General features: G+C 44.3%; 1 protein-coding gene across 23 annotated transcripts in view; it reads right to left on the bottom strand.

The window, feature by feature from the left end:
- Positions 1 to 17,308, bottom strand: part of FGFR2 (fibroblast growth factor receptor 2) — a 120,576-nt gene that overhangs the window by 33,660 nt on the left and 69,608 nt on the right. For 6 of the 23 annotated variants that reach the window (XM_033180791.1, XM_033180886.1, XM_033180942.1 and 3 more), the window contains 3 exons: positions 8,935 to 9,125; positions 7,671 to 7,818; positions 4,058 to 4,260 (listed from right to left, as the gene is read on the bottom strand). In XM_033180791.1, the coding sequence (XP_033036682.1) occupies positions 4,058 to 4,260; positions 7,671 to 7,818; positions 8,935 to 9,125 (542 nt within the window). Of the gene's footprint in view, positions 1 to 4,057; positions 4,261 to 6,303; positions 6,449 to 7,670; positions 7,819 to 8,934; positions 9,126 to 17,308 lie in introns of all 23 variants that reach the window. The other 17 variants (XM_033180835.1, XM_033180908.1, XM_033180972.1 and 14 more) reach the window with 5 other exon arrangements.

Genomic DNA, 17,308 nt, shown 5'->3' with positions numbered 1-17,308 from the left:
GCACGTCTCCTAAACAGGCATCCTCAGTTTCCCCTGCACTCCATCCTCCACCCACCCCTACACCCTCCCCCACCATCCAGTTGATTTGTGGAAAACACAGAAAGTGATGCTGCCCACTTGAACTCACAAAGGCTGCTTCACACTGGCCACTGGCTGTCCAGCAGACCTGTGCAAGAACCAGCACGCTCACAAAGACGCCCCTCTCCGGGATGGCTGTTGTTGGTCTCATTTAACTCGCTGGGCACCAGAGGTGAGTGGGTGAGCAGCATCTGGCGTGGTGCCCAAGCCTTGACACTGTGACATGAGCCTCCATCAAAGGACGGAGAGATGCCACCTGCCATCTGCCTCCCACCACCCAAAAGCTGCTTCTCCTTCTTCAAGCCATGTGCATACAAAGTCTTAAAAAATTCACGCTTACTAGGAAATTATTGCAAAGAATTTCTTCTTTGGTACCAGAAAAAAAATATTTTTGCTCAAAAAAATAACATACACTGAAACGTCTGTGTTACACCAGTAAGTCTAGTGCAAATTAACACATACCAAGAAGGAAAAACTCACAGCAGGAACAAAAACCCAACTTTTCTTGTTCTCAGAAGAGAAGAAGGATGGACTGAAAGCCGTGAGTGAGATGCTGTGTGTGTATGGGTGTTGGAGAGGGAAAGAGTCAGGGCCATGCAGACACTTAGTGATCCCTGTGTCCTAGAAGAGGCTGGCCAACACAGAATAAAAAGTAGCCTCATAAATGCCTAGAAACAGCCCATCCCTGACACATCTGATTAGAGGCTCACCTGTCGCCAGGTAAAGGCACGCTCGGCATCCCTGTGGTATCTGCTCTGTCATCAACATATCTGCAGGCCTTTCTGGGGCTTTTCATTCCAGCTCCAGTCCAATAACCCTCTTTGATCCAGACACTCGATAAGCATCTCTTTCTCTACCAAAGGGGCCATGCTTACTGATGAAACATTCTTTGTGAAGATCCAACAGTGTACCCCACCTGGACATGTAGAAGGAGCTGAGGTGTGTCAACATTCCCCCAAATAAATTAATCTCATGCAGATGTATTTTTCCAGGGAACCGGCATTTGCCCCATTTTCTCTGCTTCTGTTATACTCCTTGGCCCTACTGAATACAAGGCAATTACATTTTCTTTTCTTTTTTTTCCACTTTGGGTTTTTGTTTGTTTGTTTGTTTTGTTTTTTTGAGTTGGGGGTCTCGCTGTGTTGCTCAGGCTGGTCTTGAACTCCTGGATTCAAAGGATCCTCCCACCTCAGCCTCCTGTGGAGCTAGGATTACAGGCATTTACCACCAAATAACCTTGGAACCACTGGTGAATGTGACAGGCTGTGTCTTACAGGTAACCTGGTTTATACCCAGCACTTAGTAAATTATGATGAATCAACAAAAGGAAGGAGGGAAGAAAAAGAGGAAGGAACTCTGATGTTCCCTCTGGTAACACAGGAAGGATAGGAAAAAGGACCAACCTAGGCTGAATTCTCTCTCTCTCTCTCTCTCTCTTTTTTTTTAAGACGGAGTTTCACTCTTGTTGCCCAGGCTGGAGTGCAATGGCGTAATCCTGGCTCACTGCAACCTCCACCTCCTGGGTTCAAGCGATTCTCCCGCCTCAGCCTCCCAAGTAGCTGGGACTACAGGCATGCACAACCACACCTAGCTAATTTGTGAATTTTTAGTAGAGACGAGGTTTCACCATGCTAGTCAGACTGGATGGTCTCGAACTCCTGACCTTGGGTGATCCACCCGCCTCGGCCTCCCAAAGTGCTGGGATTACAGGCGTGAGCCACCACGTCCGGCTAGGCTGAATTCTCTTAAAGAAAAAATATAAATGGCATTGCATGTGAGTATATATATAATTACTTAATTTAGAACATTCTTATGTCAACTTCCAATGTCTGCCCTCTTCTTAGTCCTCAAGGATCCATCTACAAGCAGTACATTTCCAAGTATTATTTTCCTCAAACCGTATTCTTAGATGGACAGTGAAGAAAAGGCACTGGGGAAAGAAAACACAATGACTGTGGCTGAGTCTGGGGGATTTTAAGGGCATCTTACCCTTTTATATTAAGTAAAAAGAAAAGCATTGTAACAGTTGCAGAGAAAAAGATGATGAGATAATTATGGGGCAGTAGCCTAGCTATGCCAAATTACAAGTTGCCTCCAGAAGTTAGCATTTTTCCCTATTAGAAAAAAAATAATAGAAACCATGTAAGAGTTATCTCAGGACTGGACTCCCTTAGAAACTGGCTGGCCAACTGGCCCCATCTTTGCTTTCCTGGCCCCAAGAAAGATAATCATGTCACTCAAAATGACAACAGCGTTCTTGGTGGCAGAAGTGACCCAATAGGCCCCTTTTTTCCTGCTCTTAACACAATTTGGTCATTCACCTACACTTGACACACACTTTAAATTCTATCCTCCGCCTCCACAAAGGCAGACCTGCTTGCAACATGGCTTCAGAGAAGTTAACAAGGACCCATTCAGCCGGGAGTTTGGAGCTGGGCTGTGAACAGCCAGACCCATGCCAAAACCACTGCTGACCAACTGGTTCCTAATCCTTCCTAATGCCTTATCCAGAAAATGTCATTCCTACCTGAAGTCCCTGGAGAGGCATGCCTGGGATTAACCTGGAGTTTCTCAAAGTGCATTCTAAAATCACCATAGGGCTTGTAATAAAATGCAGATTCCTGGCCCTATCCAAGATGACTAAACAAGAATCTCTGGGGCTGAGACAAAGGAATCTGAAATTTTAACAAGTACCCTGTAAATTTTACTAAAATACACACTGAAATACAGCCAATGAGTTTGCTGTTTTACTTGCTATTTCAAAAAAAGCCTTTATCAGAACCAAGTTTCAAATGCTTTTGTAAACATTCTACATCTACATCTGCCTTCCGCTTCCATCTCTGTGAACAAACAGAAAAGAGCTGAAGCATTTCCTGTCCCACCTACCTATGCACGGCTTTGGTTTATAGCAGAGGCTCCATCTTGCCCCATCTCCCCCAAAGCAAAATTAAACCAGTCAGGAGGCACACACAAGCAAAAAGCAACCACCAAAGACCAAGTTGGGGGTTAAAAACAATCTGTTGCTGGTTCCTTAGAAATATTCTACCAATAAATCACCGCCACACCTGTGAACTACTAACAATGAAACATAATAGATGCATACAATTCTATTGTAAGTTGCAAAGAGGTTAAGCCAAACTTCAGTGTAGAAAGTTATTGTGCACCAGCTTAAATCAAACAGTCCAGACGCACCCCCAGGGCATAAGATTCTGATTTTGACTTTAAAAAATAAGTCAGAGAACTTAAGAGTCTCTTTCCTACTAGTGGCATAAGTCCCAAGCGAATGATCACGCTTATCTTAAAAAAGGTATTAGGGCCGGGCGCGGTGGCTCAAGCCTGTAATCCCAGCACTTTGGGAGGCCGAGATGGGCGGATCACGAGGTCAGGAGATCGAGACCATCCTGGCTAACACGGTGAAACCCCGTCTCTACTAAAAAATACAAAAAACTAGCCGGGCGAGGTGGCAGGCGCCTGTAGTCCCAGCTACTTGGGAGGCTGAAGCAGGAGAATGGCATGAACCCAAGAGGAGGAGCTTGCAGTGAGCTGAGATCTGGCCACTGCACTCCAGCCTGGGCGACAGAGCAAGACTCCGTCTCAAAAAAAAAAAAAAAAAAAAAGGTATTAGATCACAGGGGACCAATGTGACTAAGGCTTCGAGAGACCGCTGTACTTGAGTCTGATCAAACACACACACAGGGGGATTTGCGTCCAGTTATTTCCAGTCCTGCTGACTAGTTTTCTGATTCTGACACTATTGTCCTTTCTTGCCTTGGAACTGGACCCCATTGATCCAAGCAATGCACTATGACTAGACTCTCCAAGCTCCAAACACTAACTGGGTGACCACCAAGCGTCACACCAGAATCACTCGCACATGGAAGCTCACAGAAGTCGATGGCATCAAAGCAGAGCAAAAGATCCACAAGCTGGCTGGGTCATGGAGGAGAAGTAAATTTCTTTAAACTCTTTATCTACTTTCTGTTACCTGTCTCCGCAGGGGGATGCGCTTGGTCAGCTTGTGCACAGCCGGCTGGCTGCTAAAGTCTGGCTTCTTGGTCGTGTTCTTCATTCGGCACAGGATGACTGTTACCACCATACAGGCGATTAAGAAGACCCCTATGCAGTAAATGGCTATCTCCAGGTAGTCTGGGGAAGCTGTAATCTCCTTTTCTCTTCCAGGAGCTACATTGCAGATCACAGGAGGAGGAACAGATAAGCAGGCCACAGAGTTAGCACACGAGACTGATGCATCATAGCACAACCAAAGGAACCAAAAGGTGATGACCATTCTCAAGATAAGGTGGGCTTCCCAAAAACTGAATCCTGCAGAATGGCATGGGCCACAGGCCTGCCAAGTGCCCCTCCCAAATGAAAATGAATAACCAGGGGGTTCATCATTTGACCACCAGGACCCGGGTAGTCACTGTCTCTAGCCTCCGTGGGCATCCGCAGTCCAGTGAGTGGCTGACACCCAGTTGCACAGGGCAGGCTATGAGGCCACATTCTGTGAGACATTTGAGCGGAGGACAACCAACTGTACCCGCAGTGAAAGGATTATCTTTCATGATGGTCTGTGAATGCAAACCAAATACAAAGTTCTGAAATATCAGTGATGCCCACTTTTGTTGCTAAGGAGACAGTGACAATGCTTCAGTCTTACACGGGTAGGCTCTTCCAAAGGAAGACTCCACAGGATAATTTAACCCGGATGAACACAATTCCATATGAAACTGATGTTCATCTAGTAGGCTGGTCGGAAAAAGTTTTGGTGAATTCCTTAATACCATCTAGTCCATAAACAAACCAATGCATTAAATACACAGACTGAATTGCTTATAATATAGCACCATTAGATCCATAACACATAAAGCTTATAATATTCCTTAATAACCTTTTAAGTTGATACGTATCTGGTTATACTGTTATGTCACTACAGTTTTTCTCTTAAAGAAAAAATATAAAGGTACTATGTGTGAGTATACATATAATTACTTAATTTAGCACATTTTTATATCAACTTCCAACGTCTGCCTTCTTCCTAGTCCTCGATGATCCATCTACAAGCAGTGTATTTCCAAACAGTATTTTTCTCAAACTGCATTCTTAGTTAAGTGCTAGCACCGTCAGGCAAACTGGTTAAGAAGTGCCAGTCAGGCACCACAGAATGCAGCACTGCAAATAAAAGCAAGTTTCCACATAAGAGATGTCTCTTTGTCTCAAAGCAAATATTCACAGAGCAGATTCGCAACAAAAGGAAAAACGGATGCAATGGTATTATCGAAAGCTTATATATTTTAATCAGAAAAATACTTGCAAGATAGTCCAAACTCTCAGCAGCAACAGCACAAACATGAAACAATCTATTTTATTTTTACTAGCTGTAAAATCAGCATGCAGGTAGGCACTGTACTCTAAAAACAAGGAATTAATAACTGGAGCGGAACATCATAAGTTGGCAAACCGCAGTCTCTGCAGTTTCACAAAGGAAATGACAAAGAGGCAGATGCATCAGAGAGGACAGTGTTTAATATCAAGAAAGTCTCACTAGAAGAGAGATGTCGGTGAAAGATTCAGACAGCAGCAGTGTTTAGGCAACAGGGCTGCAGTGATGTTTATTTCTCTGTGAGGCAGAAATAACATCAAGCCCAAGATGGCAGGAGCATGCTTTGCAACGAAAGCGAACTGAAAGTCCATTCTATCGCAACATGCAGCAAGCCACCGATCCCCAAGGCAGGCAACGCACTGCTTCTGTGCACCTGACATTCAGAGGTGCCGCTCCCCACGCTCCTCCATACACACCCCTCTATTTACATCTCGTTAAAAATACAGAGTGGGACGAAAGCAATAAAAACACACACAGGATTTTAGCAAAATGGAATTTGAAGTGAGAATAAATTACTTTGAATTTTACAAAGTAATTTCAACTTCTTCCTTAAGAGAAAGGGGGATGGGCTCATGTATACATGGGCTCAATGACTCACTAAAAATAGGAGATCCCTTCAGGTTTCAAGGGTGAAATTTCCCTTATCATAAATGTGAGTGTGGGATCTCACTGTGTGTGAATTTCCAAGGCAGTTTTCTTATCCCTCAGGGATAATTTTTAACATTTTTTATACCTTTATGCAAGGATAAAAGGGGCCATTTCTGATAACAGAAGCTGTGTTAATTTTATAGCAATCAACCAAGAAAAGGGAAAAAAACCCAGAGAGAAAGAGCAGTATATACCTGGCAGAACTGTCAACCATGCAGAGTGAAAGGATATCCCAATAGAATTACCCGCCAAGCACGTATATTCCCCAGCGTCCTCAAAAGTTACATTCCGAATATAGAGAACCTCAATCTCTTTGTCCGTGGTGTTAACACCGGCGGCCTAGAAAACAAGGAAAGCAAGAGAAAAGGCTAGACGACACAGGAATGATTGTGGAGGGGGCTGTGGAACCACAAGGCGTCGCACCGGGGGCTTCGAGGGGTGCTGGCCACTGGGAGATTCCGACTGCAGCCCATCCACAAAGCCCACAACCGAGAGACACGGAGCAACACTGACCAGCTCACCTCCACAGGCCCGTCACCACACCGGCTTCACCTCCTAGACATGCACGCAATCAAATGCATGGAAAAAATCAACCCACAGAGGTCCGTTCTCTTGGCCTGTGCTTTGGTTTGCATTTAGGGGTGGTTTTCCAAAAGTATGGTGCCCAGAAGGCCAAGCTGGTTCTGGTCCTGTTGGCTGCAGACTCCCACCAGGAGGAAAGGGTAGTTCTATCTAAACTGCTGTGTTTTAAGACAGTACACTGCACATAAGCTCAGATGGACACCTCGCCCATCCTCCTGGCCCTGTGGGAACCAATCGGGGTGGAAGGTTGTCTTGGTTACCAGGCTCTGGTTATTTTTACTTCTGCAAAACCATCTCGCCTTACATAGTGTTGACAAAAAGAAATGGAAGCAAGCATCATCTTGGTAACCAAAAAACTGGGCTTTTTTTCTTTTTATTAATAAATATTTGAATGTGAGTCATGACAAACTTAAAAAGTCAACCTTTCGCCTTTAGTAGCGGCCAGTAGGATGTTCATTCAGTAAGACGAACTCCCCTCAAATTTGGTGCAACGAGGTCAAGAACAGCATCTCATCAGGATCAGGTATGCACCCAAAGAAATGATGCTTCGTTGAACAAATTACATCATGCCAATATTTCCCTAAAACTTACAGTAGAAGGAGACAAACTCTGCTGATACTCAAATGCCCCGTATTAAACAGGCATGGAGGTGTGTGTTTTAAATGGTGTTAATGTGCAGTAATGATGGGAAATGTGCAGCCTAAACAAGACCAACCAGAAGGAGCAACTTAAAAACTGGGTGGGGGTGGAGGCTAATCTCTAGAAGAAATTGGAGCAAGCACTTTGAACGTTGTGGGCATTTTTCCATGGCTACTGGCATCACACCAGCTGCATCACCGAAGAAAGATTATTATAAATATACCAAGGCCACAAGAGTTATCCTATAAGCTGCCTGCAGTCTCCCAAAGCACCAAGTCTTTTCAGCTTCTATATCCAGCTTTCTTTTTAAAAAAAAAGACAAAAATGAAAGCATTGTTACCTTGCTGTTTTGGCAGGACAGTGAGCCAGGCAGACTGGTTGGCCTGCCCTATATAATTGGAGACCTTACATATATATTCCCCAGCATCCGCCTCGGTCACATTGAACAGAGCCAGCACTTCTGCATTGGAACTATTTATCCCCGAGTGCTAGAACAGACACAGGAGAACAATATAACGGCCAACCAGGAAGGTCTTAGCACTGTCTATGGTCCCACCACCAACACACCGCAAGAAAACAAACTCCATTACATCTAAACAGCGGCATTAAAGGGCTGTGGGTTTTGAAAGAACAAAATCAGTCCAGTGGTGGACAATGGAGAGACCTGGTGGAGAGAAGGGCAGGAGGGTGTGACCGATAGCTAACTGGATAGGTCGGCTGGGTCCCCAGGTTGGTCATCTTTTTCCATTGCCTTTGATCCTTGGAATTGTTAGCTGGTGAGAACACCTCATTGGCTGAAAGTTCTTACTTGGGTCACCTATGGTTCTACTGGAAGAATGTTCTTAAGGACATTTATTCTCTATGAGCAACTAGACATGGGAGGCGTGGTAGGCAACGAGCTAAGAGCCAGCTGTACAAGTTTAGCTACCCCTGTCCTTAGTCTCCTGAAAAGGAAATTTTAGATCTAAAAAAGAGGCAGATGCTATGAAAATGGGGGCTTGCAAACAAGAAATAAGGAGGGAAAGATATTTTCCTTGTTCAACATTTCACTGGTGCAGAAACATGACCTAGGGTTTATTGTCTAAATCACCTGTGAATGGATTTCAAAGGTCAGGGGTTTGTTTGTTTTTTAAAAAATCCAAATTGTTTCTAAAAGGTAGCTACTAAAATTGGATCCTAACGTCCTATTAATAGAAAACAACATCAGAGTAACAATCAACATTGGCACAACGGCTTGAGCCTACAAAGCTCTTTCCATCCACTCCATCCCATTTATTCTGCACAACTGCCCTATCGGGGAGACAGTATCATGATCTCTACCTTTAGAGATGTGCAGCTAAGCCTAAATGTCTGTGATCTCAGGGCTGATAAATAGCTGAACTATTCTCTCTCCAAGTTTAGTAGTTCTTCCCCTACTCTATAGTTCCCTTCTGAAATTTTACTAGCAAGCATAACGATCTGTTAATTCCTTAGCACACTCTCTGCTGGCTAGTCAAAACAGAGAATCATCCTCTCTCAACTCCAACAGGAAATCAAAGAACCTGTGGCCAGACCCATGAAGGAGACCCCAGTTGTGGGTACCTTTAGATTCAGAAAGTCCTCACCTTGAGAACCTTGAGGTAGGGCAGCCCGTCGGGCCCGTATTTACTGCCGTTCTTTTCCACGTGCTTGATCCACTGGATGTGGGGCTGGGCATCACTGTAAACCTTGCAGACAAACTCTACGTCTCCTCCAACCACTGTGGAGGCATTTGCCGGCAGTCCGGCTTGGAGGATGGGCCGGTGAGGCGATCGCTCTGGTGGAGAGAGGGAAGAAAGGAGGAGCAGGGATGGGAGAAGGAGAGACCAATAAATAAGCTGTGTTGTCCAGAGGCCTGTCAGTGAACTCATGCCAGAAAAGCCTCAAGCCTGCTGGCTGACGCCTTTGAAATAACACCATGGCCCCATGAATAACAGAAGCAACTTCAAAGGAGACTGCTGGAGCGCGACCCTTGTACAAAGAACACTTATTTAGAAAATCTCGAAAAGAACTTATTACATCCCAGGTTATTGGCTGTCCATGGCCACCTGATGAATAAGGGAAGAGATTCTACTTTGACAATCCAAGTGACAAATGGTAGGGGAGGGGATGCTTCTTCACTTATCCTATTTGAGATCATCTCAAAGACTCACTTCAACCACAAGCTTAACATCACAGGCAAATGACAAGACTAACTTTAAGGACACTCTGAATACCAATAATGGTTTCGATAGGCACGTGTCTCCCAATACATTTTTTTTTTTTTCTTTTCTGCGACGGGGTCTCACTTCATTAGCAGGCTAGAGTGCAGTGGCATAATCACGGCTCACTGCAGCCTCGGCCTCCCAGGTTCAGGTGATTCTCCAACCTCAGCCTCCTGAGTAGCTGGGACTACAGGCACCCGCCACCACGCCCAGCTGATTTTCAAATTTTTTGTAGAGATAGGATTTCATCATGTTGCCCAGGCTGGTCTCAAACTCCTACGCTCAAGCGATCCACCCGCCTCAGCCTCCCAAATTGCTGGGATTACAGACCGTGAGCCACCACGCTCGGCTCCAATACATTTCTAAGATGCTCTGAGAAGACTTCCAACCTTTGTTTTAAAAATTAAACTAAAACCTAAAGCCCAAAGTTATGAACAGATTTGATTAATAATGGGATTCATCTCTTTATTGTGGAATTCACTGCATTCATTCATTCTTTATTCACCCATCTAGCTCTTTGATGAGTATCAGGTGTTATCCTATGCCAGGTACTAAATGCACAAGTAGATGTTTCTTAGCTTATTCCAATATGACACTGAATGAAACATAAGGAGATGCGGGTTTCCAACTCCTGGCTATGTTTTAGTCTGCCCTATAAAAGGGCAGAGACGGTATCCCAAAATTACTTCCTAGCTTCACCTGTCTTGCCTCTCTGTCCCTCGAGAACACGTTCTCAACAAAGAATATGCCCTCTCATCTTATGCCTGGAAAGGCTTCTCTCCAGCTAAGAGGTGGTCTCTGCAGAACTTCTGCGGAGACAATCAAGCCAAGGTGTACCAGCAACCACACACGAGGCTCCTCGAGTGTTAAGTAATACCCATGGAAAAACGGCCTAAGGACTTAACTGTGCATTTCTCCAAGACACAAATGGCCACTAGGTGGATGAAAAGTTTCTCAATGTCACTAATCATTAGAGAAATGCAAATCAAAACCACAAGGAGCTATCACATGATGCCTGCCAGGATGGGAGGAAAGAAAAAAAAAAAAGACAAGAGTCAGCAAGGATGTGGAGACACTGGAACTCCCGTACGCTGTTGGTGGGAATATAAAATGATGCCACCACCATGGAAAACAATATGGAGGTTCCTCGAAAAATTAAAAACAGAACTACCCTAAGATCCTGCAATCCCACTTCTCTATTTATCTAAAAGAACTGAAATCAGGATCTGCACTCCTATATTCATTGTAGCACCATTAACAATAGCCAAGAAATGGAATCAATCTAAGTGTCTGCCAAAGGATTAGTTTTTACAATGTGGCTATACACACAATGGAATACTATTCAGCCATGAAGAAGGAAATGGTGCAATATGTGACATCATGGAAGCCATGATGCTAACTGAAACAGGACAGTCACAGAAAGACAGATACTGCATGACTCTACTGATATGAGGTATCTAAATTCATCACATTCATAAAATAAAAGAGTGGAACAGTGGTTGCCAGGGGCTGGGACAGGGAAGGAAATGGTGAGTTGCAATCAAGGGGCATAAAGTTTCAGTCAAGCAAGATGAAAAAGCTCTAGAGATCTGCTGCACAGCATCGTGGCTATAGTCAACAATGTATTGTACACTTAAAACTTAGTTGAAGATCAGGCGCAGTAGCTTATGCCTTTGAGCATAATCCCAGCACTTTGGAGGCCGAGGCAGAAAGATTGCTTGAGGTCAGGAGTGTGAGACCAGCCTGGGCAACATAGCAAGACCCCTATCTCTACAAATACTAAAAAACTTAGCCAGGCATGGTAGTGCATGCCTGTAGTCCCAGGTACTTGGGACTGAGGTGAGAGAGTGGCTTAAGCCCAGGAAGTTGAGGCTGCAGTGAGCCACGATCATGCCATTGCACTCCAGCCTGGACAATAAAGTGAGACCTTGTCTTTAAAAAGAAAAGAAAAAAAAAAACTTAGTTGAGATGGTAGTTCTCATGCTTAGCATTCTTGCAACAATAAAATAAAAAGAATTAAATAACCACCAGACCACCACACTACTACCTGATCTTGTCATACAAATTTACTGGAACCTTCCTACACAGATCTGTCAAAAGCCACACAAAACACAATCATATGTCCATTCAAGAACACAACTCCATCCCAACAGGCCTGCACTTACCAGCCTCCTCCCTCTCTTCCTCCCCTAGGTGTGGGTACCACTACCCTAACCTCCAGTGTTAAAAACAACTGAGGGAAATGAGGAGAACCCAGCCAGCTCAGCACACCAAGGATGTCTCTGTACTGTACCTGAGAATCCCCGTGCACTAGGCTGGAAATAGCAAATTAGAATGATAGATATCTACATCTTCCTGTATTGGGCCTTTCAGATTAAAATATCATCTAGTGGAATTTGTTGGACAAGAGCCAGACCATGTGCAAATTGATTTTACTGCATAAGCCTGTTGCTGGTCTTTAAAAAGAAAGAAAAAGTGCTAGTGGTTACCCTTAGCACATTTCATTCCAGAATCTCCCATCACTTTACAGACATCTATGTTTTCACATTATAAAGATAAGGATATTGGAGCCGCAAAGAAATCATTCATTTGCTCCTATATTGCCCATGTAGGCTGAGCAAAGAACCAGAAGTTAAGACTTGTGGTGTTTGTGGGCAGAAAATGTCAAAGCTGGGTCCCTTCAAACGTCACGTGAAACCCTTGCTCTCTGGCTTGTACACTGACCCAGGGATGGGCCCCAGCAAGCCTCCTGGTCATGCCTGGCAGCTGGCTGGACATCCCAGGGACCTGTCCTCAGTGGGCAGCGACCAAGGTCTGGTTTAATCCCAGCTGGCCTCATCCACGTGGGAAGGACAGAGTTAAGTCCACGCACGAACAGACACACACTCTTCTCTCCTCACCAAGCCTCCTACCAAGAGACCTCACAGCATTAGGGGAAGCTGTCCTCTGGGCTAGATCCTGCCAGCCAAGGTCACAAACTACGCTCCTACGCACCTAGCAAATAGTAAGAAGGTTTACTCCTTCACACAGAAATGTGAACTTTGGGTATCAATTCATGCCCTGGCTCCGTTTTCCAGTTCTGTGCTTGCACATGCATGTGTGTGTAGTGTGGGTACGTTTTAAGATAAATATTTACAGTGAGCCTACATATCTATTCTTAGAAACAAAGGTAATAAAATCTTAAATGTCATAAGCCAGATCAACTGAGTTTCAAACCAAGTCCTCTTTCTTAAACATACTTGTTTCTAATAAATCGTTTCACAAGCAAACATTGTGTATGCAGTACCAAATAATGATGCCTTGTGAACAATGAGTGCTTTCATACCGCCTGACATCTCTGGCCTGCGCCAGGCTTCGACAGAGAATTTAGTCACTGGGGCAACACTGGCAGGGCCCACTACAGAGCTGCAGTCTTGTTTTCCTTGTGGTCAAAGTGCTGCTGAGCTCCAGTTATTAAGTTATTCCAATGCTATCCCGACTATGTACACACACACACACACACACACACACACCACACACACACACACAAGTTTGCAATGGCTTAATGTTATTGCATTTGCAAATGACAGCATACCAAATGTTACACGCTTGCAGTCTTGAATTCATCTTTTCAAATTTTCTCACCTTATACAAAATAACCTCTTAACCACCTCCACTCCCCCTCCGCCCTTTCTCACTTCTGGTAGAAAAACTGCAAGCAGGATTGCTCTGTAATAGAAACCTTACACTGTCTTCCAAACTTATTACAGCTGCCTTCAGTATAAAATGAAACCTTAGAGAATGTTATTTAAAATGTTTTTAAAAAGTCAGTAGGTCTCATGTTTCATTTCTCCACATCAGGCTTTGATTTCCTTTGCAACCTTATTCTCTGCCCTTAAACAAGTCGGAGAAGGAGGCCTGGACGTCTTGGAAAAGGGCCCAGGATGCCAGCATCTGCCGAACCCTGCGCTCCTCCTCTCGAACCCTTCAGTGACCCACCACCCCTCGGAATCCATAAGAACCTCAGAAACAGTGAGCAGTAAGTGGATGACAGCATCTGGACTCCTGTCCTAACTTCTGAAAAACCGAGGTGATGGCAGGGTGCAGATGGTGGACGAGGATGCAGGCTGGGCAGAGTGGGGGCCCCCTTTGTGGCCTGGCCCAGTGGATACTAGGGCAGAGACAAAGGGGATGATGACCCCAAGAGCTCATGTGTTCTCCCCACCAGGAACCTCCTCGGTCCCTGGGCAAACCAAATCCCTCAAGTTTGCAACTTTTTTTTGCAACAAACTGATATAAAAAGAATTCACTGATGAATTATCTCTGGGTGAGAGACTAAAGCCCAGTGCTAGTTCATCTCTTCTACTATGTGATACCAAAAATCACATCTTCTCCACCAGGAAGGACAGGAAGGATTTACAGTTTTAGGCAAGGTTCTCTTCTAACATGTTTAACTCTCAGATATTACATAAAACATATTTTCCTTTTTACAAAGGGAGTGAGATAAACACATGGAAAATAGGCTGATGAGTTTCTTTACTGCAATTTTAATTATACATATATACACATATAAGAATAGACGTTCTGAGTTCAGCAGGTTGCAAATGCACCGTGCGTGGACCTGGAACAAGATGAGAACCTTCAAAAGAGTGATTGGAAGGTGCCTGTGTGAATTCCAAATTAAGACAGAATGGAAAGCAGTCCAAAGGGTGCGGCCACTGCTGCCGGGACAGTTGGCTGCACTGCTGGAATGAGGTTCCACCAAATAAACGCGTAGTAAACACAGGCTGAAGTGCTTTAAAAAAATACATTCTCTCCCAGCGTTCTCTCTCTCACTCTTGGTCTCGCCCCCTTTTTTCAAGTGTCCACTCCGCTAAAGCAGAAAGCCCAGCTGCTAAGAATTTAAATATCAGGATGGGCTCTGTCAAGCCCTGCTCTGTAGCTGGGAGCCATAACCCAACTAAAGACTGCAGCAGGAAAGCACAGCCTGCTTCCTTCCAAGAGGGAATTATTGAGGGAGAGAGAGAGGAAAAAAACTACCTGAGTGACAAAGAATAAATCTTTGTTAATTGACCATTGAAATTTTATAACATGCCAGTCCTCCTCTGGACATAGTAATATGTTTGCTCATAAGAGATCTACAGCTTTTGCTCTGACATAGCAAAGGCCATAAAGAACGTCCACTGAGCCGAGAGGCCTCATGTCTACAGGCTCAGTAAACATGCATCCCGGGGATCAGAAGGAGAACCAGGCTCTTAAATTACACCTATAAATTAATCAAGCACAGAGTGGCTGGTTTCCCGGCTCACACTGGTCTCCTGAGCATTCCTCCCCAAAAGTTAGGCAGTACTTGCCACAAAGAGCCATTTCAAAGCCACCTCTCTCGGGCAGTCCAACACCAAGAGACTCGAATCACACGGAGTTCCCAGTATTGATCTGGAAACAGCCAGTCTTCTGCTCTCAAGCCCCCATTCATTTAAGGAGCGTGGATAACCTTGCCTGCTCTGTCTTTAAATTAAAATCAAAATTTAATTACCCTTCCTCCAAAATGGCAGTCTCTTAGCAACTCCAAAGAGCTGAAAAGGGAAAGAACATTCTGCGATTTGGAGGACAAGTGAAAACAACTGAGAATTCTTTTTCTAAAGCCTGCCTAGCTTTTTTCTAAAGAGTAGGCGGTGGTTGCTTTTGTTGCATAAAAACGCACTAAACCAGTTAGCATGAGGCATGGTTATTAGGAGGAGGAGGCCGATCAAAGCCCTCTGAAGTCTGAGGAGCCCAGAACTTGCTAAAGGCCTCGCGCTAATTACAATTAGTAGAATGAGTTCATTGCCTTGTCAAGACTCCACCTAATGCACTCAAGCCTGACAGGCTAAATCTCGTTGGGTTCTGAGTTTTGTTTTCGCAGAAACACGAAGCTTTCTCCAGCTTCTTAAGATCAGCACAAAGGAAGGTCAGAACTAAAAATGATCAGCAGAAAAAGGGAAGGCTATGATGGCCAGGAAAATTACACCTTCAGAAAGAGCCCAGGTGCCGCCCACAGCCCGTATTTTGGCTTGTCACCTTCTAGAATAGATGAGTGGTCTGGGATGCTGGGCAGCCAGTCACCTGTTTTTGTTTTTTGTTTTTGTTTTTGTTTTTAACACATTTTTGTAGAAGGTCACTGGTTTGTTGCTCTTTCTCCCTCGCAGGCTTGGCGCATGCTCCTTTTATTCTTTCCTCTTTGCTATCTGGTCAGCCAGGTATCCACACCTTCTGTCTGGATATCTGACTCTCAGAAGTCTTGCAGAATCGGCTGGGGCTCCCACTTCCTCTAAAACACACACCTCTCTCTGCAGAGACAGTGAAGTCTGCAGAACAAACTTGTTTGGGTAAAAATGAAGTGTCCTCCCTCCAGCACTAAAGTCACAAAGTGACTGATGGAGGCTGCACCCTGTGAAATGCTAGAAGCAAAACACCACTAATGCCTTTGTGCTTGCTCGATGAAGTGAAGGAGAGAGTAAAGTGCTGGCTGGGCTCAGGGCCTGGGAAGACCAAAGCAGGTGGAGGCAAAGTACCTTCCCTAATTAATGTTCCAGGCTGTATTATTTGGCTTCGGGTTGAGTGGCTTCTACCAGCTGGGTATCAATTTGGGTCTTCTTGGGCAAATTACAGGAGCAGGGCTGTGTGTTATTTACACCCTAAGTGTTTAAGATACTCTGAGCTCTCTGTCTTCAAAAAGTTTCACCAGAACTGAAGATTCTTTGGTAACCAGAGAGTGATTATGCCAAATTTAGGTTCAAAATTGGTCTCCTTTTGCTAAAAGGAGTCATGGTTTTGGGATAATGAAAAAGTCCTGGAGATGAACAATGGTGATGTCAGTTGCACAACAAATGGAATGTACTTAATGTCACTGAATTACACATTCAAAAATGGTTACAGCGGTATATTTATGTTATGTATATTTTACCACGATTTTTTTTTTAAAGGAGACATAGCAAAGGTGACAGTATCTCAGAATGAACAAGATCAATTTCTAGGGTCATGGAAAACCTACCTTCTCAATCAACGAGGTATATTGACCTTGTCCAGTTTACTCAGTGAGAGCTTTTCTGTCTCCTGACGCTCACACACTAGGCAGGAGGTCCCTCCCTAGGTTGTGCTTGGGTTTTGACACTGATATAAAACTCAGACGTCAGTCTCCCAGGCTCCCTCCCGAGGAGCTGAGGTAAACACAGCTGAGAGCATTCACGCCTGGGAGTCACATCAGAGCCTCAGCAGCCGCCACTCACCGTAGGGGGTGCAACATCTTTCAGGAATGCAAGATTATCAGCTGGTGTCTGCATAACTGGGTTTCCTTCAGGGGAAGAGAATGTCTCCTTCGAGCTGGAAAAGTTTGTTTTTTTTTAATGTCCAGGAATGAAGTATACCCTCTTATTACAATGGGTGGACTCCTAATTAGTGTATCTTCTCTGAAATGATTTGCAAAGAAGCTAAAAACTAAACCACAGGGGAGCCCTCCGTCAAAGACAGCAAGCACTCCAAGTAAGTAAGGCCCCTTAGCTTTACAACGTTTGACTGAAATCTACCAAAAACGATCCAGTTAACCAACCTTTACAAATCTGTCCTAGAAAAATATTCACACAGATGCCTAATAAATAAGCATGTACAACGCTTGTCACTGTAGTGTTTTCTTACTGGAAAACAAAAGATCTGCACAACAATCATATTGTTTAATATGATTAAACAAATTGTACTATATCCATGAAAGAACAGCATATTGGCCACTAGTAAGAATGAA

Source organism: Trachypithecus francoisi, unplaced genomic scaffold (genome assembly GCF_009764315.1).
Source record: "Trachypithecus francoisi isolate TF-2019V2 unplaced genomic scaffold, Tfra_2.0 Contig01579, whole genome shotgun sequence".
NCBI classification, from domain to species: Eukaryota; Metazoa; Chordata; class Mammalia; order Primates; family Cercopithecidae; genus Trachypithecus; species Trachypithecus francoisi.
The sequence above is the reverse complement of the archived record's forward strand: the minus strand, read 5'-3'. Positions and strand labels throughout refer to the sequence as shown.